Genomic DNA, 26,126 nt, shown 5'->3' with positions numbered 1-26,126 from the left:
AAGGAAGTGTGGAGGGGAATGTGTTAATCTAATCCTGTGCTGGAAAAGGTCAAAGAATGGAGCCATTCGTGGGGGCCAGAGTGATCAGTTGCAAGAAGGTGGACTCCTGGTGGTCTTGTAAACTAGGTTTAGGCTAGTGTCAGGAACAGGGATGGCCTAAGCAGTAATAGAGAAAAGAAAATGAGTAAGCATATTCTGAGCTCAGTGAGTAAACCAGCCTGGATAGAAGGGAGGGTTCATTTAGGAGAGTTAAGGGAGAGGAGGTTGCTAAGGTAGGTAGAGACTGGTTTTTGAAAAGTTCTCAATGCTAGTGTGGAAAACTTAACCTTTCTCTAAGGTTCCATAATTCCTTTTCATTGGTTACGACTCAATTCAAGAGTTATCTCCTCCAGGAAACCTTCCTTACCCAGGCTAGATGCCCCATGTCCCCTTATTACAAATTTCAAACACCGTTTATTGAGTGTCTGCCGTGTATTGCCAGACTTAGCACTTTGTCTCATCTATTCCCAACAAGGAATAAATGAAATGGTTATTGTCCCATTTTACAAATGAGAAAATCTCGCCTCTTAAATCACACAACTCCTTAAGAGGCAGAGTTAAGAACTGGATTCAGGTCTTTGTGACTTAAAAACCCAGGCCCTGAACCATCATAGAAAGATCACAGAGTCCTAAAGAGCATAAGGAAGGGGGAAAAAAAAAGTGTTTATTTCTATATTTGCTTCCTTACTTGTGTCTCCTCCTCCTTCTTCTTCAGACTGAAGTCTTCTGATTCAAAGGATATATTTTACATCTCTTGTTTTCCTAATGCTTTGCCTGGTGCATGACCCAAAGTAGTCAGTAAATGTTCATGAACTGACTAGGCACATTGATGAACATCAGAAAAATATAATAGAATGTTGTTACGTAAAGAAAAACAGTAACATGGTCTATTTCAGCCTTCAAAAAGTCAAGCCATAAATAAAGCTCTCCACTAAATACAATTTAAGAGAGAAAAATAAGTTTGGTCATAATGTGTTATAGTGGGTAGGAAACTGACTGAGACTCCAGAAACAAGGAGTTGGAATAGGTGGAAAACCACATAGAGTGAGAAGAACGTATGATACCAAGAATATATCTCTGAAGATTGCTTTAAATATCAGCTTATTAAGATTTGTTTTTCAAGATATTCCTTAAGAACAACTTCAAAGCAAGATACCTAGGAATTACTTTGGAGAAGGAGAAAGGCAATCTGATAGATGCTTAACTATAGAAACATTTTGTAAAGCCATGTGACTAGGCAGCAAAGTAGCCAATGACTGTTTTTGAGTAAATGCAAAATTATCTATTGAGAAAAAATATCTCTGCTTGGTTGCTCGCATCAGAACAAACTGTTGGTGTCCGGAGACTCAGAAATAACGGGCACTGTTTTTAAAAATATTCATTTAGTGTTTACTGTGCCTATACTGTAATGAGGAATCATGGATACTGGAATAAAGAATAAGAAATGATCCCTATTTTTAAGAATGTTGCAATTCAATAGGAGGATAATTATGATAGGCATGTGCTAAGTATCCTCAGGAGGTAGAACATCCAAAGAGCTATGGACCTTCATAAGATGTGTTCCCTGAAGAGTCAGAAAACACAGTGGACCATTTCAGACAAAAGACCCAAGAAAGTATTAAGTGCTTTTAGGAAGCAAATTAGATAATGCCATTCTCCCCTTGTACAAAGCTATGGTATTTTTGTGCCTGTTGCAGTGTACAGTTTACCATATGTGGAGCAAGAAGCAGCAGAGTAAAAGAGGGCAACAGACAGGGTACAAATTGTAATACCAGGCAAAAATGAAGAGATTGAGACATTTGAAAGCAAATGGAGACATGATCTAGTAGAGACCAGGCACTGTGCATTCAGTGCTTGGACAAGGGCTTATCTTGGAATGAGAGAATAAGAATGCCTACCTAGATATTTGAAAGAAAAGTTTAGAAGCAATAATTAAACAGCCCTGATGTATGTCCTGGCAGGTACTGCCTGAAGCATCTTTGGTAGGCCATATTCCTTGTTGCCTCCAGGATGGACAGGGATTGAGCATGGGCATAATACAATTTTTCTGTTGCTGTACCATCTTTCCTTTGAAGTTAAAGATTTTCCCTCTTTCTCTCTTTATTTGTCATGGATACTTGTTATTGTCTCTTGGGAGAAGCAACAAATAGCAGGTGTCATATTTTGTCTTTGAGCCAGAGAGTTTCTCCATTGAATATAATAGTTTGGAGTGAAAAGATGGCTAGTCATTTAACCTCTTGTGTCACCTATTTGAATCATTCATTTATCCTTTCTTTCAATCCACATATTTATTGAGCAGTAACTGTAGGCTGAATTTCTCTGCTGGGCACTGTGGATACAAAAGAGAACTGAATTTTAATGTGATTGCAGTGAGCAGCAGAGCATAGTGCAAGAATGCCCAAGTTCCTAGCTGTGTGCCCTTGGGCAAGTTACCTCACTTCTATATTCCTCAGTTTCCTTAGCTATAAGATGAGAGTATTAATAGAAGCTGCTCAGAGTTGTGAGAATTAGTTTTGTTTTGCTTGTTTGCTTGTTTTGTTTTACAAATACTTTTATAGTATTGATTCTGTGCCAGGCACTGTTCTAAGCACTTTACCGAAGATAACCCATTTAATTAATTTAACAATGCCTCTCATTACTGCTGCCGTGTGGGAGACTTCAGTGGAGCAAGAGTTGAGTCATCCAAGGAAGGCAAGGTGACCTGTGTCATAGGCATTTTAGGGACATTGGCCTTCCCCTTCTACATTTCCCTCCTTTCCTTTTGCACCTTCTTTTTCAGGTTATGAAAAAGCCTGCTAGAAGTTCGCAGAGATATTTTTAATCTCGCTGCATTTCCCCAGAATTAGAAATGTTGAGAACTCCTGGCTTAGATGTTATTTCCAATGACATTCACAGTCACTTGACACTGAGTTCTGTACGTGTCCTAGGTGCCGTGTGGGCACAGGAGATATAAAAATGAACAAAAGTCGGTTCCCTGCATGTGTTTGTTTATAACTGCTTTATTCATAATTGGAACTAATTATCGCACTCGAGTAAAGAGATAATTAAATGAGTAATTTCAGCGAAAGGTGTTTCCAGACAAAAGGAAGCAGACATCCAAAGTCATGGAGACATGAAACTGCTATGTGTGTGGGAGAGTGAAAAGCAGGGAGAAGAAAATTATTACTATTTTTTTTAATTAACACCTTACTGACTTAGAGCAGTTTTAGTTTCACAGCAGAATTGAGAGGAAGGTACAGAGATTTCCGTATGCCCATCCCCACATATGCATAGCTTCCCTCATTATTGACTTCCCCCACCAGAGTGGTACATTTGTTACAATTGATGAACCCAATTTAACACATTGTAAGTACCGGAAGTCCTGCCATTTGGCCTGTGTCCCCCCTTTCTCTGCTCATATGTAGTATCTACCTGTTCTAAACAGTATTTTCACTACCCTAAATCCTTTGTGTTCCACCTGTACATTCCTCTCTCCCCTGCCAACCCTAGTAACCACTGATCTTCTTACTGTCTGCATAGTTTTACGTTTTCTGGAGTGTCATATGGTTGAAATCGTACAGTGTGTAGGCTTTCTAGATTGGCTTCTTCCCCTTAATAATATACATTTAATGCTGCTCCATGTCTTTTAATGGCTTGATAGTCCATTTCTTCTAGTGCTAAATAATTTTCCATTATCTGAGGATACTACACCTTATTTATCGATTGATCTGTTGAAAGAGCCTTGGTTCCTCCAAGTTTGGGTAATTATGAATAGAGCTGCTATAAATATCCATGCATAGGTTTTTGTGTGGACATAAGCTCTTGACTTCTTTGGATAAGTACCAAGGATTGCACTTGCTAGATCACATGGTAGGAGTTTGTTTAGTTTTGTAAGAAACTGCCAAATTGTCTTCCAAAGTGACTATACCATTTTGCATTCCCACCAACAATGAATGAACGTTCCTGTTACCCCACATCCTCACCAGCATTTGATGTTATCAGTGTTTTGAATTTTGGCCATTCTGATAGGTGTGTAGTGGTATCTGATTGTTGCTTTTATTTGCATTTCCCTGGTGACATATGATGTGGAGCATCTTTTCATATTCTCATTTGACATCTGTATTTATCTCTTTTGGTGAGGGCAATTATTAAATTTTGCTGTTAGTGTATAGTGCAAAATAGGGATTGTCCAAAGCTGGCTAGAGAGATAAGTTGTGAGTATTTTGAATTTAAAATTCATTTTCTAGTCAGCATTTTTCAATTTTTTTTAACTTTCAACTCTCAATCACATCAACATCTTGAGACTATGCTTAGAATTCTTAAAAAATCACTTTACTGTATTTGTGTAGAAAAGGTACTATGTAAGAAGTAGGGTACTGTTGTCACATTTTTTTTTTGGCCCAATTATCACCAAATAATTGGTTCTTCAAGTAACTTTAGACTGTCCTTTATTATTGACTAATAACAAGAGTCAGTAATAGGTGCTTAGAACGCTTGTACTTTTACACTTAAGAATTATCAGATTCATTTTAAAATTAGTTTTACTGCAGTATGATTGACATGTAATAAAGTGCATCCATTTTAAGTGTAAAGTTCTAAGAAGTTTGGCAACTAATACACACATGTATAGTCATGCTTCATCACTTCAGAAAATTCTCTGTGTATTCCTGCAGTCAGCCCCCTCACCCCATGCTCTAGGCAACCACTAATCTGATTTCTATCACTGTAGATTAGTTTTACCTAATACAGAATGTCATAGAAATGGGATCATATAGGGTGTATTTAGGCTTCTTTCACTCATCTATGCTTTTCTTTTTTATTACTGAGTAGTATTTCATTGTGTACCTATATCACAGTGTGATTATCCATTCACCTTTTAAAGGTTGAATAGGGTTGTTTCCAGGTTTTGATTATTAAAAATAAAGATTCTGTGAGTATTCATATGCAGCTGTTTGAATAAACGTGTTTTAATTTGTCTTGGTTAAATACCTAATAATTGGGAGTGGGTTTGCTGGGTTTTATGGGTAAGAGTATATTCAGCTTTAAACCAAACTGCCAAAGTGTTTCCCAAAGGATGTGTACCATTTTACACTTCTACCAGCCATGTATGACAGTTCTAATTATCACACATCCTTGCCAGCTTTTGATACTGTCATTCCTTTTTATTTTAGCCATTGTAGGGGTTGTGGAGTGGTACTGTGCTTTTTATTTGTATTCCCCTGATAACTAGTGATGACGAGCATACTTTTGTGTTTATTGGCCATTCATATATATTCTGAAGCATTTGTATAAGTCATTTTCCCATTTTTATTGGGTTGTTTGTTTTCTTAAGATCAGATTGTAAGAGTTTTTAGTATATTCTGGGCACAAGTTCTTTTTCATGTCTATATGTTGCAGGTATTTTCTTCTGGTTTGGCTTGCCTTTCTTTTTTGTGGGGATAGGATTTGTGTTTTGAAGAGTAGAAGTCTTCAACTTTTATGAAGAACAGTTTGTCAGGTTTTTTTTTTCTTTCTTTCTTTTATGGTTGCTGTTATTTGTGGAATGCCTAAGAAATCTTAACTACCCCAAGGTAAAGAAGATTTTCTTCTGTATTTTTTAATAGTAATGTTCCAGATTAGCTTTTATGCTTACTTCTGTGATCTATTTCAAATTAATTTATTTTGCATATGTTTTGGGTTAAGCATTAAAGGTCATTTTTATCTCTATTTCATATAGACATATGGTTGTCCCAGTACTTATTGAAAGCATTATTTTTTCACCATTCTGTACAATAATGTATTTCTACATTATCAAAAATCAGTTGAACATTTATATGTGGGTCTAGTATTGATCTCTGTTTGGTTCCATTGGCCTGTCTTTCTCTATACAAATACTGCAGTATGTTGATAAATGTAGCTTTGTAATAAACCCTGAAGTAAAGTATGAGTCTTCTAATTTTGCTTGTTCTTTTTCAGAAAGGTTTTGACTATTCTAGAATAGAACTTTAATAACATAAATTTCCCCAGAAAAGTACCTCAGAATATAATTTCCATGTAAATTTTAGAACCTGCTTGGCAATTTTATAAAAATATCTGTTGGGCTTTTGATTTGGATTACATTAAAATTATCCATTTCAATTTAGAGACAATTATATCTTGAAAGTATTCAGACTTCTAGTCCATGAACGTGGTGTATTTTCATTTAGTTAGTTTTTAATTGTGTCCCAAAATTTTTAATATATTTTGATTTCATTGTCTTTCAACTAAAATGTTTTCTATATTCCCTTATAATTTCATCTTTAAAGTCAGAGGTTATGTATTTTCCAAACATGTAGGGATTTTTTAGATATCTTATTGTTAAGGACAATGTTTGTGTCCCTCCAAAATTCATATGTTGAAGCCCTAACCTCTAATGTGACTGTATTTGGAAATAAGGCCTTTATTGAAGTAACTGAGGTTAAATGAAGTTATAATGATGGGGCCACGATCCTATAGAATTAGTGTCCTTCTAGGAAGAGACTCAGAGGGTTCACTCTCTTCGTGCATACACAAGGAAGTCCTGGGACCAGAGAGCAAGATTATGGCCCCCTACAAGTTAAGAGAAGAGGCCTTAGAGTGAAATCTATCTTGGTACCTTGATCTTGGACTTCCTAAGCCACCAGAACAGAATTTCTGTTAAGTCACTCCATCTGTGGTATTTTGTTATGTCAGCCCAAGGAGACTAATACAGTTATTGTTACTGACTTCTATTCATTTCTATCTTTTGAAATCTGTTGAGACTGACTTTATAGACCTTCGGTCAATATGTGCCCTACAAAAGAATGTTTATTTTATAGTTGCTGAGGACATTGTTCTTGAAAGGTAAACTAGGTCAATTTGATTCTAAATGTTGTTCAAGTGTTATATTTTTACTGATTTTTCTATTTACTTATTATATCAAATTACTAAGAGAGAAGTGACTCAGAGAAGTGAGATGGTTCAATATAAGAAAATCAGTTCATGTAACACAACATACTAGTAGAATGAAGGAAAAAACCCACATGATCATCTTAACATACAGAAAAAGCATTTGAGAAAATTCAGCACAATTACATTTTAAAACCATTCAACAAACTAGGAGTACAAGGAAACTGCCTCAACATTGATAAAGGTCATATATGTGTCAATCCATATGTGGATACAGCATACTCAATGATATAAGAGTGGAAGCTTTTCTTCTAAGATCAGGAACAAGACAAGTATGCTTGCTTTTCCCAGTTCTATTCAACATGGTGTTGGAAATTCTTTCCAGAACAGTTAGGCAAGAAAAGTCAAAGACATATAAATTGGAAAGGAAGAAGAAAAATTGTTTCTGTTTACAAATGATGTGACCTTTTTTTTTAAAAACACTTTTTATTGAGTTATAATCATTTTACAATGTTGTGTCAAATTCCAGTGTAGAGCACAATACATATATTCATTATCACATTTTTTTCTCTGTGAGCTACCATAAGATCTTGTATATATTTCCCTGTGCTATACAGTATAATCTTGTTTATCTATTCTACATTTTGAAATCCTAGTCTGTCCCTTCCCACCTCCCTGCCCCCTTGGCAACCACAAGTTTGTATTCTATGTCTATGAGTCTGTTTCTGTTTTGTATTTATGTTTTTGTTTTTGTTTTTTTTTAGATTCCACTTTTGAGTGATCTCATATGGTATTTTTCTTTCTCTTTCTGGCTTACTTCACTTAGAATGACATTCTCCAGGGACATCCATGTTGCTGCAAATGGTGTTATGTTTTCGGTTTTTACAGCTGAATAGTATTCCATTGTATAAATATACCACCTCTTCTTTATCCAGTCATCTGTTGATGGACATTTAGGCTGTTTCCATGTCTTGGCTATTGTAAATAGTGCTGCTATGAACATTGGGGTGCAGGTGTCATTTTGAAGTAGGGTTCCTTCTGGATATATGCCCAGGAGCAGGATTCCTGGGTCATACGATAAGTCTATTCCTTGTCTTTTAAGGAATCTCCATACTGTTTTCCACAGTGGCTGGACCAAACTGCATTCCCACCAACAGTGTAGGAGGGTTCCCTTTTCTTCACAGCCTCTCCAGCATTTGTCATTTGTGGATTTTTGAATGATGGCCATTCTGACTGGTGTGAGGTGATATCTCATTGTAGTTTTGATTTGCATTTCTCTGATAAGTAGTGATATTGAACATTTTTTCATGTGCCTATTGATCATTTGTATTTCTTCCTTGGAGAATTGCTTGTTTAGGTCTTTTGCCCATTTTTTGGATTGAGTTGTTTGTTTTTTTCTTATTAAGTCGTATGAGCTGCTTATATATTCTGGAGATCAAGCCTTTGTCGGTTTCGAAATGATATGACCTTGTATGTAAAAAACTAAAGATTCCACACAAAAAAACTTAGAACTAATAACAAACTTAGCAGAGTTGCAAGATACACATAAAGTCAGTTGAATTTCTATATGTGAACAGTCTAAAAAGGGTATTAAGTAAACACTTCCATTTATAATACCATCAACAATAATCCAAATGTCTATTGACAGATGACTGGATAAAGAAGATGTGGTATATATATATATACACATGTATATACACACATACGCATACATACATACAATGGAATACTACTCAGCTGTAAAAAAAAAAGTATAAAATAATACCATTTGCAGCAACATGGATGGACCTGGAGATTGTCATTCTAAGTGAAGTAAGCCAGAGAGAGAAAGAAAAGTACCATACGATATTGCTTATATGTGGAATCTCCAAAAAAAAAAAAAAAAAGGACACAAATGAACTTATCTACAAAACAGAAACAGACTCACAGACATAGAAAACAAATTTATGGTTACCAGAGGGAGAAGAGGGTGGGAAGGGGTAAATCGGGAGTTGAAAATTTGCACCTCTTGGGGAGTGATGGAAATGTTAGCTATCTTGATGTGGTGGTGATTTCATGGATGTATACATCTGTCAAAATTCATCAAATTGTACATTTGAAATATGTGTAGTTTAATGTACAGGAATTATCCCATAATAAAGGTGTTAAAAAGTAATAATCCAGTATTTATAAATAAATGTAACCAGAGAGGCAATAACTTGTACATTGAAAACTACAAAACTTGGCTGAAAAAAATTAAAGACATGAATAAGTGGAAATACATTCCACATTCATGGCTTAGAAAACTTAATATTGTTAAGGTGACAGTACTATCCGAAGTGATCTGCAGACTCAATTCTGTCTCTCTGAAAATCTAGTTAATCTTTTTTACAGTAATAGAAAATCCCATCCTAAAACTTTTATGAAATCTCAAAGGACCCCCAATAGCCAGAGCAACGTTGAAAAGAAAGAACAAAATTGGGGGACTCACAACTTCCTGATTTCAAAACTTACTGCAAAACTACAGTATTCCAGTGTGGTACTGACATAAGGACAGATACAGAGAGCAATGGAATAGAATAGAGAGCCCAGAAATAAGCCCTCTCATACATGGTCAAATGATTATTGAAAGGGCACCAAGACCATTTGGTGGGGGGAAGGAGAGTCTTTTCAACAAATGATGTTGAAAACTGGATATCCAAATGCAAAAGAATGAAGTTGGATCCTTGCCCTACATCATATACAAAAACTAACTAAAAATATATCAGACACCTAAATATAAGAGCTAAGATTCTTAGAAGAGCTAAAGCTCTTAGAAGAAAAGTTAGGGGAAAATTCTTCATGACATTGGATTTGGTGATCATTTTTTCAATGTGACATCAAATGCACAGGCACAAAAGAAGAAAATTAAACAAATTGGGTTTTATCAAAATTAATAAATTTATGAATCAAAAGACGCTATAAAGAAAGTTAAAGATAACCCACAGAATGGGAAAAGATATTTGAAATCATATATCTGATAATGGATTAATTAATACCCAGAATATATAAAGATCTCTTATAACTCAGCAACAACCCCTGCCCCCGCCACCAAAAAACAGCAACAACAACAACAACAATTCAAAAATAAGCAAAGGGCCTGAAGAGAATTTCTCCAAAGAGGATATGTAAATGGTCAATAGGCTCGTGAAAAGATATTCAACATCACTAGCCTTAGGGAAATCCAAATCAAAACCACAATGAAATACCACTTCACATTCATTAGAATGACTATTAGCCAACCCCACCACCACCACCATAAATGAAAACAACAAATATTGGTGAGGATGTGGAGAAATTGGAACCATGGGCATTGCTGTCTGGAATGTACAGTGATGCAACTGCTATAGAAAACAGTTGAGCAGTTCCTCAAAACAGATTTTCCATGTGATCCAGCAATTCAGTTCCCAGATATATATCCAAAAGAACTGAAAGCAACACCTCAGACACTTGTACAGCAGTTTCATATCAGCATTCACAACAGTGAAAATGTTGAAACAACCAAATGTCCATTGATGGTTGACTAAACAAAATGTGATATATACATGCAGTGGAATATTATTCAACCTTTAAAAGGAAGGAAATTGTGAGATGCCTTACAGCATGGATGAACCTGGAAGACATTATGCTAAGTGAAATAAGCAAGACACAAAAAACAAATACTGTATGATTCCACTTATATGAGGTATATAGAATGGACAAACTCACAGAGACAAAGTATAATAGAGGTAAGTCACCAGGAGCTAAGGGGAGGGAGAAGTAAGGAGTTACTTTTTAATGGATACAGAATTTCTGTCTGATGTGATGAAAAAGTTCTGGATATGGATAGTGGTGGTAGTTGCACTTCACTGTGAATGTACTTAATGCCACTGAATTATACACTTTAAAATGGTTAAAAGAGAGGAGGGATATAGCTCAATGGTAGAGTGCATGCTTAGCATGCACGAGGTCCTGAGTTCAATACCCAGTACCTCCATTAAAAATGAATAAATAGACCTAATTACCGCCCCCAACAAAAAAATTTTTTAAGATGTAAAAAATTTAAATGGTTAAGATGTTAAATGTTATGTTGCATATATTTTACCTTTAAACAGTGAGTTGTTTGTCCAGTAGTTTGATTTTATGTTACATATATTTTACCACAAAATGATTAAATGAGTAGCAGGTTGTGTGACCAATAGAGTTTGATTGATGTCTAGAGAAAATTAGTGAGATTATCTTTGGGTAGAAAAGCCCTTCAGGGCAATAGGGGGAAAGTAGAGTGTTTATCAGTCTGGTGTTTATAATGTAACAAGTGGCCATCATCATTGGTGTTAATGGACTATTTTGTTTCATTTTAATTATGTCCAGAATTACTCTTATTTCCAGAACAGCACGTAGTGAAAATGTGAAACTGGTCTTTGACTTTATAAACTTTAGATTTTATAGACAAGAATCTGAATAAAATGAAGGATTTTTCCTTCTCTGTCCTGATAATAAGCAATAGGGACTCTGACTAAGGTGACTGAACTCTGGAATGACCAATTCTTCCTCTGGAATATATAACCCTTGAGAACTATTCTGCAGCATTATCCCAGCATTGCTCATTCATGCCAGCCCAAAGACAGGTTGACTTGGCAGACTTCTTTTTCTAAAGCAGTTGTCCATATTTTCTACAAAGATACAGTATAGCAAAATGGTTTAAAACTCACATTTGCAATCAAACATCCTAACTTAGTGTGTTGATTTTGCAGAGCTAACTGGGTGACCTTATATAAAGTTACTTAATCTCTTCATGCCTCACACTTTAATTTCAGCTGTAAAATGTGAGTGCATGTGTTTGTTGAGGATTAAATGAGATAATGTATATACAGTGCATAGCATGGTATCTGGTACATACTAGATGCTCAGTAAATATTAATTGTAGCTGCTGCTATTGCTGCTCTTATTCATAAACAAGCTCCAGATGCAGACCTGAAGACAGGAGGAGTCCACGGGAAGGCATTTCTTGTTTCCTTTTCCAAGGTTCTTATACTAGGCACACTTTTCTTTCTCTCCAGTCCTATGGTGGTGTCATTCTTATGACATCTTTACTTTTTCTGCATTTAGACTTCTCTTTTAAATTAGAAACCAAGAAACTCATTTTAATCTTGTCACATTTAAAAAAATTTTGGCACATTTTAACCAGTATTCACTATGTAGTATATTTTTATTCACTCCCTTTTTTAAGAAGCCTGTTGAGTCCCAGTCTTTTTCTTTCTCCCTCTCCCTTCAACCCCTTTTGGATAGTGGATGCCAAGAACTGAATCCATTATACCATTTGACTCCATAATACATTGTCATCATCAGTACATGCAAGATCCCTCTTTGGTTTTATTTTACCCTTCATCTCTAAACCTCATCCTTCCCCCACAGTGTAGATAACCTCTCTAATGTGTCTTTACATATCCTTAGATATGCTTGCATTTTTGTAAATAGATAATACTGTTGTACGTGTATATGTTTTTAATTCGTAAGAAGGTTTTGTACCACTAGTATCAGCATTACATTTTAAAACTCTGTTACTTTATGCATGATTATTCAGTGCTTCTAACTTCTGCCTCTTAGTTACCTTTTCCCACAGGATGAACACCTAAATTACTATCAGTTCCTCACTACCACAAAACATTACTGCAATTAACATATTGTTACGTTACCCTTGATAGATAGGGTGACCACATTGGTCGAAACTGAGATGCTTTTGAAATTGAAGGGGAGTATTTTAATTACACTGGGATAACAGGTGTATATCAAGATTCCCAGACAAACCAGGATAGGTGGTCCACAGTATTTATGGAAGATTTTCCTAGGAGCTAGCCAATAATCAGCAGTTATATACTGGGATAGCCCTTCCCCTCCTGTTTATTCCCAGCTGACATCTGTTACAATTGGTTGGTGCATGTGCTGGACTGATTACTGCATGTTTTAATACCACCATTGCTAGAAACCACTCTTGAGGGCGGTATCTGGCTCACAGGTAACAGACATCCTGAATGTCAGTAAGTCTGAGTTTCAAACCAGTCTTGTTCTATTAATAGATGAAAACACTTTTTAATCTCTTTGTTTTCCTATATTTCAGGACTTTTCACATTTGTACTTTGTATGTGTTTCATCCTTTCTCCATCAGACTAATTTGGGGCTGTAGCAGGCACTACTAGTTTATGGACAATGACTCTTAGTGCAAGCTACTCAATATGGCAACTGCTATAGTTTATAATGGACTTTTTTTTTTCTAGATTTTATGTTATTGGAGCCTAGTAACTACCTTTTGAAGTAGAGAGGACAGAATTTGTCGTCCTTATGTTACAGAAGAGGAATCCGAGGATCAGAGTTACACTAACTTGTTTAAGTCCACAAATCTAAGTTATGGAGTTGAATTTGTGACCAGTCTTCTAACTGTTATTTGCTTCTGCTGAATCTGAAAGGGACAGGGAAAAGGATACTTCTCTGTTGTTAAAGCAGGGGACTGTCCAGTTTAGCTTTATGTCTTCCTCAGAATATGACACAGTGCCTGACACATAGTAAATGATCTATAGGTTTTAATGAACCAATGAACTGAGGATTATGTAGGTATCTCTGGGGCCCAGGTTTGAATTAGTAATCTTGCTACTTAGTGCTTCAGTGACTCCCGGTTATTGCAGCAAGGCTTTGAATTATAGGTAAATTCAATTTGTAAATGTTGTGGCTGAAGAAAGAGGCTTTGTGTCAGTCCAGAAGTTCTCATGTAAAGTGGTATGGTCCATTTACAATTCAAGTAGCAATAAGCATGGTTATAAACATGCCTATATAATGTGATTGTGGTGGGGGGGTGGGCAGGGAAAGGAGTAGACTATACTTGTGTATAGAAAAAATATTTAAGTTTTTTTCTACTCTCCATTTTTAGTCACTGTTCTGCAGCTTTAAATAACCAGTAGCAGAGTCCCCTCTCTTTCTGATTACTATATTACATTCCACTGCTTAACACATACTTCCTGTTCCCAAGATCCCCAGAGGCAGCTAGCGTTTGGTGAGGATGTTGGATTTCACTGAAAGATTTTCTCCAGATATTTTTTTCTAGTACTGAGAGAGGCTGGTTGGCCTCAACCCCCTTGCTCAAAACTGTCGGGGTCTTGAAGTTATTTCAGGCCCCACCTATCTTATCTTACCTATCTTATCGCGGTCAACTACCTCCCATCCCCTTTCCAACACCTCCCACCCACTGTGATAAAAAGTAGGAGTTTTCTGAGAGAAGCCATTTAGTAACTTATATTTTTATACCCTACCCTTTAAGGAAGTTGAAATAGACATCTGCCTGTAGTAGCTCTTACTGTCCTGTGTCTTAAATCCTTTGCATTCTCTAGCTGCAGACACTCTGTACAGGAGGTATGTTATTTAAATCAGATGTTTCCTGCTGCTGCTTTCTTTGGCCATATGTTTTCCTAAAGCACAGATTGATTTACTAGTGCTGATGTTGATATTGTGAGCTTCACTTACAAGCTTTCGTCCCACCAATGTGGGCTTTTTAGAAAGCCCACATATGTATCCCTTTAAGTACTGGTTTTCTATTAAAACCAGTAGTAGGCTAGTGATTATGGCAGTTCCTTCCAATTGTGCCACCAGATTTCTGCTTTTCCGTTATTTCCAAACTATCTCCTTTCTTTGCACTGTGGCTTTGAATTCTACAGTGCCTGACATAAAGAAGGCCCTAGGGAAGTTACTTTTCTCCCCCTTTTCTTTTTAATGCATAGATAAAATCCCTTTATAACGATCATTTTGTAAATGAAATCCTTCCACAACTTAGTGGTTGGTCCATGGAAATAGTACTTTGGTAGTCAGTTTTCTTTTTTTTTTTTTAGTTCAGTTTTATTCTGTTGTGGTGAGGACACTTAAACGAGATCTACTCTCAACGGATACTTACGTGTCCAGTAACACCATTACAGTCTATAGGCACAACGTCGGACATCAGATTTTCAGAACTTCCATGTTGCATAACTGAAGTTTCATACCTGTTTTAAAATGGTCATTCACAGAAGTGAAGAATAGGATGGTGGTTGCTAGGGGCTAGGGAAATGGGTCCTTGCTAATCAGCGGGTAGTCAGTTTTCTATAGTGAATAAACTTGGCAGCCTGTGCACCCAAGTATGTGATTGTTCGCACTTGAGGTAGAAAAGGAAAGGAGAGTGAATTTGGTGATTTAGTCCTGTCACGAAGCACCAGTTACCTTTATAGTTCCCAGGTTTTCCGCCAGCACCTACAGTACTACCCTCTCAGTTCAAACTAGGAAAAAATAAATAAATGAACTCCCAGACGATTTCTTCCAAAGCACCACCATACACAAACTCTCCTCAAGGTTGGGAGAAGTACAGAGGGGAAGGTTTAGTTGGGAATCTGTCTGCCACTAAATTAGGAACAGTTCATTTACCAATTAGTTAAAAGCATAGCTTGTTCTCGTGAACACAGCTAAACAGGAGAGTCAAGATTTGGGTCTTCCCGGTACCACCAACAGAATCAAAATCAAAGGTGAGCAGAAGCACATCTTACAAGAATCACCATTATCTTTTTGCTGAGCTCAGCACAGGTCTTTCTTTATATTCAACAAACCATGTTGATCACTGTGTTTATTTATTATTTTATTTTCAGTCCTACCTGGTCTGAGTGGGCAACTCTGGGTACTCCTGTCCTCTGTTGTTGATACTAATCACTGACCTTGCCATGACTACTCACCGGCTACGTCACAGTCTTGACTCACCAGCCTCCCTTCCCCACAAGGCCTTTCCTTTCTCTTTTTCCTGATCTTCTCTAGTCCCTTTCTTTCATCTTCACCTCTGTCTCCTTCACAACTCCTCCATGATTTTCTTAGGGCTGGGCTTCAACATCGTCGGTGGGACGGATCAGCAGTATGTCTCCAAGGACAGTGGCATCTTCGTCAGCCGCATCAAAGAAAATGGTGCTGCAGCCCTGGATGGGCGGCTCCAGGAGGGTGATAAGATCCTCTCGGTGAGAACTGGCTTCGGCCTCCTTCACTGTCCCTTGGTCCCTAGACCCTAGTTCCTATCCCAGCCCCTTCCTTGGGAAGATTCCTGCCTGCCTTTTTAGATCTGGAAATACCCAGATTGTAGCGTTCAGTGGGAGGGACCTTGATCAGTCATCTTTTCCAGCCCTACCATAGAGCATGGAGGATGTTACTTCACTTGATAGGGCAAATTAAGTCCAGAATGTGAAGGTATTTACCTAACTTCAAACAACATGAAACAGGGAGGGTGAGGGATTGATATGAGGGGAAGAGACTTAAAACCCACACTTATAGTTATTCTTTTATTGTACTTTATCACTTCCCTTTCGTTGATTAAACCCCTAAAGTGTGTCTTCCTTCCCTCCAAAAGAGACGAAAGAGGAAGGTAGGAATTAAGTGTCCTTTTAGATTCAGAGACCCTTTTCCTCATTATTAAGATGAAAATTTGGAATGCCGTCTGATTTAGATATCTGTCCACTGTGCTCCCATTTCACTCTGCTCAAGTCTCTAATAAGACACTTACTACTTAGTAACCCTTAGTTTTATTTTGTGGAAGTTCCTCAAAGGCAGGGACCAGATCTTTTTTTGACCTTTTACATCCTAGCACAGTGCTTAACATATATTTAACAAAGGAACAATTTAAGAATTCAGGCCAACCCAGAAAGGTTGGCTAATCTGGAATATAAATAGTAGTATCAGGGATGGTACTGCCCCATCTCAGTCCTGCTCACTGATCGTTTTGCCTCTTTACAGTCCATTAAGCTTCTCGTAGCCCCTCTTTTATTCATCTGTGAGAAACAGGCAGTGATAATCTGCCTAACTTTAGAAGCAGATGATTTCCTGTTGCTCCCAGGAGAAAGACATTCTAAAAACATGAAATCAGCTTAAGTGATACATTAAAGAAAACTTGAAAATGGGTTGTTAAAATAAAAGTATAGCAGGTAGTTAAAAACTATACAGTTTAATGTTTTGACACATACCACATTCTCTCCAGAACATTGGGAACCAGGCTCCATGGTGAAGAGGGACTTGAAATAAGGGTTAAGAAGAGAGCATATTATTCAGAAATCTTTGGTTAAAGGTAAATTATTAAAAAATCAGAATGGTTAAACGTTTTTGAACACTAATATGCCAAGTGATGTGCTAAGAACTTCAAATTTATTTAACATTACAGTAACCCTATGAGGTGAGTACAATTATTATGCCTGTTTTGCAGCTGAGGCTTGGTGAGGTCAAACAGCTTGCCCAAGGTCATACAACAAGTAAATGGCAGAGGGCTTGGTCTGCTGAATTTGGAGCATTTACTCTTAATCAGCATACCATTTGTCTCCTAAAAGGTAAATATGGAAATAGGGTTAGTTATCTTAAACAGGGAGTTGCATGGTGAGTTAATAGTAGAGTTTATATATGACTTTATATAAAAACTGAAATTAGTCTTTTCTGTTAAGGGTAGAATTAGGGAACAAAAGGACATAAACCTCAATGTGAGAGAATTTATTAGACATAAAGCAAGAAAAGGAGCCTTATGTGAGCCATCACTTGATAGAGAAAAGAAACTATTGGAAGGCCACTCAAGTTTTTTTAAAAGGGTATGCTAGGAGATAAATGTCAATGAAGAGAAAGGTGGATGTCTCAGAAACTCAGTTCATCTGACTTTAAAACTTATGGTAAAGAGGATTTTACTTTATCAAAATACGAGAAATAAAAGAAGTATTACAAAGATCTCTACAAGATACTAAATACTACAAATATATATGACATATTACGAAGAATGATTCAAGTCTGTGTTCTGGCCAATTAAGGAAAAGATAAGTGAAAGAAGAGAAGGAGAAATGCCAGAGAAAAGGCAAAAATAGAAGTCAGATATGGAGGGAAAGGAAAAAGACAGAGAAAAGAGAAAAGGTTGGAGCATATGCAAGAGGGAAAAGCCAGCGTATTCTCTGCATTCTCTCTAGGGCTATATTCTTTGCTTGCAGTTTCCCTTCCAAGAGTTTGCTCCAGAATTCAAATTCTAGATCCCATTTCTTAAGAAATATTGCCTCACCATCCTATTCTCCTCTATCCTTAAGTGAACTTGTTAGGTTTACTAATGGTTCCATCTGTTTCTGAGCTCACTTTATCTCTTTGATCTACTTAAGTGCTCATTTATTTATTGGCTTTGGAGTCTATAAAATGATGCTAAAATATTTATTAGCCTATATTCCCATTTATTCTTTACAGGCTTCTCTATCCTCTTCGCATGGTCACTCTTCTATGTTGTAAAATTTGCCCCAACTCTTTCTTTTACCTGTTGCTAGATAATCAGACTAAGAATACGCCCTTTCCTTAGTACATACCCGTTTGCGGTAACTCATAGAGGAAGCATTAAGTGATCTAGATCTCTCGTGAGTTATTATTGACTATTTAATCTTTCCATTCCTCCCTAAAGAATGCCCATGTTTTATATTAATTTCAAGTTCTAAAATTAAATAACTTCATGATAAATTGTGCAGTTTCTCCTTCCTCATCAAAAGTGAAACTTAATTTTTTGTGATCACTGTGGATGGTTTTAAACTGAGGAAAAAAAAAAAGAAAGACGTTTCTTTAACTAATGAATGTAAATGATTTGTAAGACCCTGTTGCAGCTGACAATCATGAAGTAAAAACAGATATTACCAACAGAAGAAAAGACCTGAAGTTGAGATGAGGGCTTAGAAATTCCTCACCCAAAGCTCACTTTTGTGTGTGTGATGGTGAGGATGGTTTTTTTTTGAGGATGGTTTAATACTTTTGTAGGTTACCAGGGAACCTGGGGAAATTTTATTTTTGTTAAAAATAAACTATCTAGGTTTCTCGTTTCCCCTGTGTGTCTGCCTAAATGAAGAGAGGTAGATAGTCAAGAATAGTCAACTCTCAGTGAACTCTGCATGTTTAATGAAGCTCGTAACTTCAAGGTGATATAGCTGATTATTACAGGGTACAGATTGATGTTCCATTTTGGCCAAACCCGTTATATAACAGAATGGCATGGACTGGACTGTTAGTCACCTACCTTTCGTATTCTCTTGCAACACAGTTCTTAATTTGGTGAATGAAAGAGTTGAGTAGTTATCAGCATTTATTAATTGTTTGATGGCCTGCAGAGCACTGTGCCAGGTGTTACGGAAAATTAAAAGAAAATGAAAGACTGGTCTCTGCCCTCCCCCAAATTGTAATTCATTTCAAGATCTTGGGGAAAAATGAAAACATCCAGAGTATGATCTAAGGTCAGTGCTTATTAAATTGAGCCCATTCATTCTCTGCATTGTTACATTTATGTTATTCTATAGTTAGAGCTCCAGTAACTAACATTATCTTAGGATCCTAACTACATAACTATCCTAAGATGATGTTAGAGTATCCTAAGGCAGTTCAAAATTATTCATCATCAAAGAAAACTAATTTTAACTCAGTTTACTCCTTTCCTAAGGCAGGAAATAGGAAACTCATTTTTAATAAGACTGATAATAGCCATAGTTAAAGCAAAAAATTATGTCTCCCCATCGGTTAACTAGAATACCACCATCCCAACTCTTGACTATTCAGTCAGCAGAATTTTCTAGCGTTTTGCAAATCTTCATACCTCAGGTTTAATACAACTTACAATGCCATGAGTTAAGGAAACCGAAGTAGCAAGTGTAGCAGTATTGTAAGTATTCTGTTTCTCAGTTGAATAGCTCTTGGTACTAAAAGTGAGCACCAAAGACCATCTGGCCATCACCTGGGAGCTTGTTACAAGTGCAGTGTCAGGAACCTTCCCAGGACCCGGTGAGATAAAAATCTGCATTGGAACAAGATCCTTGGGTAAGCCTGTGAATAAAATTTGGGAAGCACTGCTGTAGGCAAATGCTTTTCAAACGTTTTGAAACATTTTGACCTGTAATAGGAAATACACTCAGGTGCTTGTGCCCACACGTGCACGCCCACACACCATGGACGCAAAGTCAAACAAAATAATACTTACCTCTTCTATATGTGATGCATTCTATGTCGTGTCTTCTTCTAATTTCACCTTTTTGAAATTAAATACTGGTCTAGGCCCACTGATTGACTTCACTAGCTTCTATAATAGATCAGCAGACCTATATTTGAAAAATTACTACTCTGAAAATTGAAAATCACTGATGAAATCGTGAATGCATAGACTGTATTAAATAGGGTAAGTAAGCTGGGTATGGAGAAAACTTGCAGACAGTTTAGGTTACAGCTAACTCAAACTTCAGAATTACCCGGAGGGCTTGTTAAAGCTCAGATTGCTAGGATGGGGCCTGATAATTTGCACTTTAAACGAGTTCCCAGTTAATGTTGCTGATCCTGTGACCCTACTTTGAGAATCTCTGGTCTGTGTTAGTAAGGATGGTGACAGAGTTAATTCCACCTTAAGGGCAAAATCTACAGAACTTGGAGGTTAGTTTATATGAGCTGGGATCTGTAAAAATACTTAGAGGAGATAAATATTGGAAAGCAAGTTCGGCTTTGGAGTAGAGAGATGATATTGTCAGGGGAGAAAGAATCCTAGTTTGTTTTATGGGGATGGTTTACCTTGGGCAAAGGATAAGAAATGATACTTTAAAAAGAAATTCCCTTTGCATTTCTAAAAGGCCTCTTGTTTGGGTCTTTTTTTTTTTTTAACTGCCCTGTGCCCTTTGCCCTTCTTCTGCCTGATGTCATCCAATGTCTTCCTTCCATGTTAGCAAAAGGAAACTCACATGAGGACTAGGATGACACACCAAATCATTGGCAGGTAGAGCTGCTATTAGAGTTCAGGCCTTTCAGCTTCGTGTTATATCAATAAATATGTCCACCAAGCTTTGTGTAGGTATGGCTTTTGCAGGCTGTACTCTGTGGCCAAACCTCAGGAAATCAATTTATTACACTCGAGTGTTATTCAAAGCACTATTCAGGTATTATAGGTGTTATAATCATGAGTTGAGATCCAACCTCTCTATTTACAGTAGAATGTAAAGTGTTAGAAGACAGAGCTCAGTTTGAGCTTTAAGGTAGTTACATAGTATGGAGAATCAAAGTTAAGTTAATCGATCACATCTAGCGCAGTTATCTGGAAAGGCCAGGTCAAAGAAGTGGCATTTAAATAAATTGCTTTTTTGAAAATATGAATGCTATTTCAGTATATAAAAATGAATAAAAATACTAACATAAATATCTCGTATTTTTACACAACTCAAATTTTTTAATGTACAACATATTAGATAAAAATGAAACTGCAAAACCAATAAAAATTCAGTTTGCAACATCAGTGTGGTGGATAGCAATAGGTTGCTGGAATAAAATCCTTGCCTAAAATGTAAGTTTCTAAAGCTTAGTGTTTTTAAGTGAAGCTTTGGGGCCTGGGCTGCTTGAGTTTGAATCCTAGTTTTGCTACTTCCATTCTGTATGCCTCTCTAGTTTTATTACTTACAAAATATACAGGACTGTTGTGAAGGTGAAATAAGTTAGTACATATAAAATGAATAGGCAGCTCCAGACATGATAATAAATACACAGGGTCTCTTGGCAGTGAGTACTGACTGTTGGTCAGATACTACTTTGAGCTCAGTATTCCTGTCACTGATTGTCATGTAGTGACTCAGTTCTCCCACTTGCATTCTCCCACTTGCATTCCATGAAACTTGGCTCTGATATGAAGCTATGACATCTTTGGCATTCGGTGACAAGACTGTGTCACTGACTTATTTGTCTGCCCCTGAGAGAAAAGTATCTATTTCTTCAGAATGAGAAATATGGTTATCACATGGGCTAGTTAAGTGAGGTATGAAGTTGAGGTAACACAGGTATGAGGGTAAGAATATATGTTTTATGTCCTAGGATCAGTGAGTTGTATGACTTAGTTAGAGCACAGGAAGTGTGAAAGGGAATGCTGAAAGGTTAAACTGGGAAGGTAGGTTGGTGTCATTTCCTGGAGGACTTTGCATACCAGAATGAGAAATTGGGCATGCACTCTTTCTTCCCCTGCTCCCAGTTTGGTTTTTGGTTTTGAGCAGTAATGTGGTATGAACAAAAATGTACTTTAGGAAGGTTGGTCTGGGGACCTAGGGTTTGAAGGTTAGAATGGGGAAGGACCCAGGGGAACGTACAGCAGAGAGAAGATGATCACAGTAGTTCAGCTAAGAGTATTCGTAACCTAAAGAGAGAGGCAACAGAAAGAAAATAGCATATGAGGAATGTCATCATGTTAGACTACAGGGGTTGGTGATATATTGCATGTATATAAATTGACAGAGTGGAGAGAGTTTTAAAATATTACCAAAAATTTAGTCTGAAGGAATGGTAGTGGGAATAAGAAGGAAGTCAGCTGGTATAGCATGGTTTTGTAGGAAATAATGAAGAGGCCTTGGATATGTTGAGTTAGGATCTAGCAGAATATCCCATACAGGTACCCAGCAGGAAATCAGCAAATCCAAAAGTAGTAGTAGGGATAAAAGTGAGGGAGTTGTCGTGCAGATTATAGTTGGAGTTGTGAAAAGTCAACATGGGAGAGAAGAGAACAGAGGACTGCTGATACTGAGGAATATTTGTATTTACTTACATTAAAAAGAAAGGAAGGGATGCAGAAGAGTTCAAGAAATCTAAGTGTTCATAAGTTAAGACAGAAGAGAACTGCAACAGGGAGGAGATGGTCTGAAGACCAAAGAAGGGCTATAGGACTTGGTGACTGGAAATTACTGCTGACTAGCAGGACAGCATGTGCTCCCCTCTACCCTACCCCCCCCCCCCATGTACTGAGAACACAAGGAAATAAAGAGTAAATGGATGCTGGGGAAGTGGGGACAGTGCATGCAGACAGTTCTTTCAAAAAGATTTGCATTGAAAGAGGAGAGAAGGTGGGAGGAGGGTGATGGTGGGCTCCAAGAAATATTAGTGTTTTTTTAATAGATGATTTTAGTTGAGAAGGAGCAGAAAGTGGTAATAACTTAGGAATCGAGAGAAGTAAGTGACTGCTTAAGTTCTGTAAGGAGGCTGCAAAGAATATGATCGAGAGCACTAGTAAGTGGGTTAGCCTTGACGAAGGAAATAGATCTAATTCAGAAATAAGGGGAAAGCGGCACTAAGGATATCAAGAAACTCTGAGGGGAAAGGAAGGAAAGTGGAGAGAGTGTTTGTCAAAAGTTCTCAACATTCTCGAGAAAGATAAGGCGAAGAAATCTGCTGAGAAGAGAGATGGGGTTGGAGTTGGGGTTTGATGGTAGAAAAGGTCTTAAACAGCTAGCACTGCATATTTATTAGGGAGCTCACCGGATGAGAAGGATTGTAAGGGTACAACAGGAGCCAGCTAGCATGGATCTGTGGTGGAGAGTGTGACTACGTATCTTTCTCTATGAATATTAAACTCAATGATGATAAGGAAAGTAAATGCATTATGTTGCCCAGGACTGGAAAGATGGCAGAAGATCATGTGGATAAGGGATTCTAATAGTTTTCCAAGTGCTTTGTTGAAATAACAGGAGCTCTTAGATGTGTAGAAGGCTCTGATGAGGATAAAGAGGAAATTCACAGAGGCATAGGAATTGTGAAGAGAGTAGAAATCATGGTCAGGGTTTTTGTTTGTTTGTTTTGTTTTTTTAAGGAGTTTGAGATATTGGGGCTGAAGCATGCCTAATGTTGTAGTCCAAGGCTTATGCCAGTTGGTGACTAGAATGAACTAGAGCTGGAAGTCTTTAATTTGGGAAGGTAGACAATTTATAAGGCCAAAGTGCTGATAGATTAGTTCAGTCAGGGTTATTGGCAGGAAATAGAACGGAGAGACAATTATGAACCTCTTTGGAGAAGGAAGACTGTGACAAGGAAGATGAGAAGGTTGAATAAGTCAATGGCTTGAGCTTCGGCTGAGGAAAGAATGGTTGGTGAGTCAAGGTGAAGGAATAATAGTGCAGAAGGAACAGTAAAATGCAAGAGCACTTTAGTCTTTCTTCCGGGCTGTGAAAACCATAGCCCTAACTGCTACACTTACTGTGACTTTGGGTTAAGTTACCTAACCTTGGTAAGCTTCAGTTTCTTCACCCGTGGAAGTAAGATAAAAACAGTATGTACCTCATAGGATTATTGTGAGTATTTAAATTAGATAATGTATGTAAAGCATATAGCACAGAACCTACCAAAAAATACATTAGATGTTCTTGCTGCTGTTGCCGTTGCTGACACAGACGTGTATAAAAGATACGTAGATCTTGCATAAAGTGGGCTATGCTGTGTCACTGAATGCAGCATAGACTAGATAACACTTGTGGCCGGTGTCACTCCTGACACTGAGAAGTATTAATACCTGAATGCTTCACAGCTCTCTCCTTTAAGCGTCAGGACTCACCTTCACTGAAACATTCTTTAGAAGTTGTATCATCACAGAAATACGGTTTTTAGTAAATTTGAGGAGGGTAGGAGTATCCGTGGAATGAAGGGAAATTGTTCACAATAGAACAAGAGCAATAAAAGGGGCTAGTAGGTTTGTACCACATCAGACTAAATGGTGGGAGAGCTTCCAGGAGTTATATTTCCAGAGCGAAAGCTGGCAATGCCAGGGATTAGATATAGAAAGGGTAGAGTGGTAGCCTGGAAGAGCATGCTAGCTGCAGGGATGCAGGCTGTTGCTCCTGGAAGACATACAAACACAAGTTAATAGAATACCACGTGTCCAAACAAGACAGGCAGTAGGAGCTAAGAGAAAGGAGAGACTCCTTTTTTTGGTTTGTTTTTAAACTTAGGTGCTCTTTAGATGGCCAGTGCAACCTCAGTTCTAGGAAAACCTAGCTTTGAAAATGAAAAAAGTTACTCTGAGTTCGAAGTAACATTACCTGTTCTCCTAGCCCTTGGAATTTGCTCGGTAGGAGTTGGTTGTTTAAATCTTTGATCACATGAAAGTAAATCTTTGACTTATGAGTGTTCACATTCTAGCTGTCTTACTACTTTCCGTTGCTGTTTTTGGACAGGTAAATGGTCAAGACCTCAAGAACCTGCTGCACCAGGATGCTGTAGACCTCTTCCGTAATGCAGGCTATGCTGTGTCCCTGAGAGTGCAGCACAGGGTAGGTGTCATTTGCAGCCACCAGGCTTTTCTACTATTGTTGTGAATAAATCCTGTGGTATAATCTTCAGTAGTGTGTTAGGGTTTTTTTTTTCCTTTCACCCTCACTCTTTCTTTCTTTTTCCTTTCTTTCTTTGTTTTTTTACCCTCACTCTTTCAAAGAGCTTGTCTTGCACAGGCAGGTGTTTTCTGAAACCTCTGCTTATCATTAAAGGAAATTCCAAACAGTATGTTTGCAACCCAGGCCCTAGCTTCAAGACAATGTGTTCTAAAGAGAAAGTTTGACAATCAAATGAAAAGAAATGGGGGGAAAAATACAGACAGAATCAACTGTATTTCTTAGTAGGGAAAGAAACATGTCTGCCCTTGAACATTCTTATTTATGAAACTCTAGGTGCCCAGGTGGTGGGTTTTTTGATACCCACTGTATGCTGTTTTCTGTCACCACCATGAACCCTTTTCTTGTCAATTTGGTGACCCTCTTGACCAAAGCTCTAGTTCTCAAAGGAGATGGGGTTCAGATTTTGGTCAAGGCAGCACCTACCCCTAGTTTTTATAATTTGGATGATGAGAAGAGAAGCCTGGGTGGACAGAATTCCTCCCATGGCACAAAGGGCTTTGGAATGCATTTACAGCACAGGTTCATTGTGCCTTTAATGTTACTCCCCCTTAAATTGATACCGTCTTTGCCTCACTGAGCTCCTCAGTGAGGCTTCAAAGGCTGAAGAAGAGTTCAACAGGAGATAGTACAAAAGAGGAGAGGGCACGGCATGAAAGATATCTGAGAAAACAGCCAGGGTTGCAAGCAGAATCTTGGTATGCTGGATTAGAAAACAGGTTGATAGAAGATAGTGTTGGTAATCAGCTGCTTCTGCCTGGGCTCTTCTTTGTTTCTAAAGCATGGGAGAATTTATGCAGGGGATAAAGGGAAGCAAATATAGGCATACTCTTTGGACATGATTAGGGTTCTTTTTGAAGGCTTGTGGGAGATGATTTCCAAAGTCCATTTTTTCAGAAAGGTCCATAAATAACTCCTAATAAAACAGATTCTTCTGGCCAAGGAAGTGACCTAGCCCTGAAAACCACGTCTTTCTACTGAGTATGCTCTCTCAGGACGCCTCATCAAGAAATGAATGAAAGA

The 26,126-nt window shown here is 37.6% G+C and overlaps 1 protein-coding gene across 2 annotated transcripts in view; it reads left to right on the top strand.

Moving 5' to 3' along the window:
* The window catches only part of SYNJ2BP (synaptojanin 2 binding protein), a 32,058-nt gene that overhangs the window by 4,352 nt on the left and 1,580 nt on the right, over positions 1–26,126 (top strand). For both annotated transcript variants that reach the window (XM_032482295.1, XM_006186415.3), the window contains exons 2-3: positions 15,778–15,914; positions 24,891–24,986. In XM_032482295.1, the coding sequence (XP_032338186.1) occupies positions 15,778–15,914; positions 24,891–24,986 (233 nt within the window). The remainder of the gene's footprint in view (positions 1–15,777; positions 15,915–24,890; positions 24,987–26,126) is intronic.

The sequence above is a fragment of the Camelus ferus genome, chromosome 6 (assembly GCF_009834535.1).
Source record: "Camelus ferus isolate YT-003-E chromosome 6, BCGSAC_Cfer_1.0, whole genome shotgun sequence".
Taxonomy (NCBI): Eukaryota; Metazoa; Chordata; class Mammalia; order Artiodactyla; family Camelidae; genus Camelus; species Camelus ferus.
This window is presented reverse-complemented; position numbering and strand designations above follow the sequence as displayed.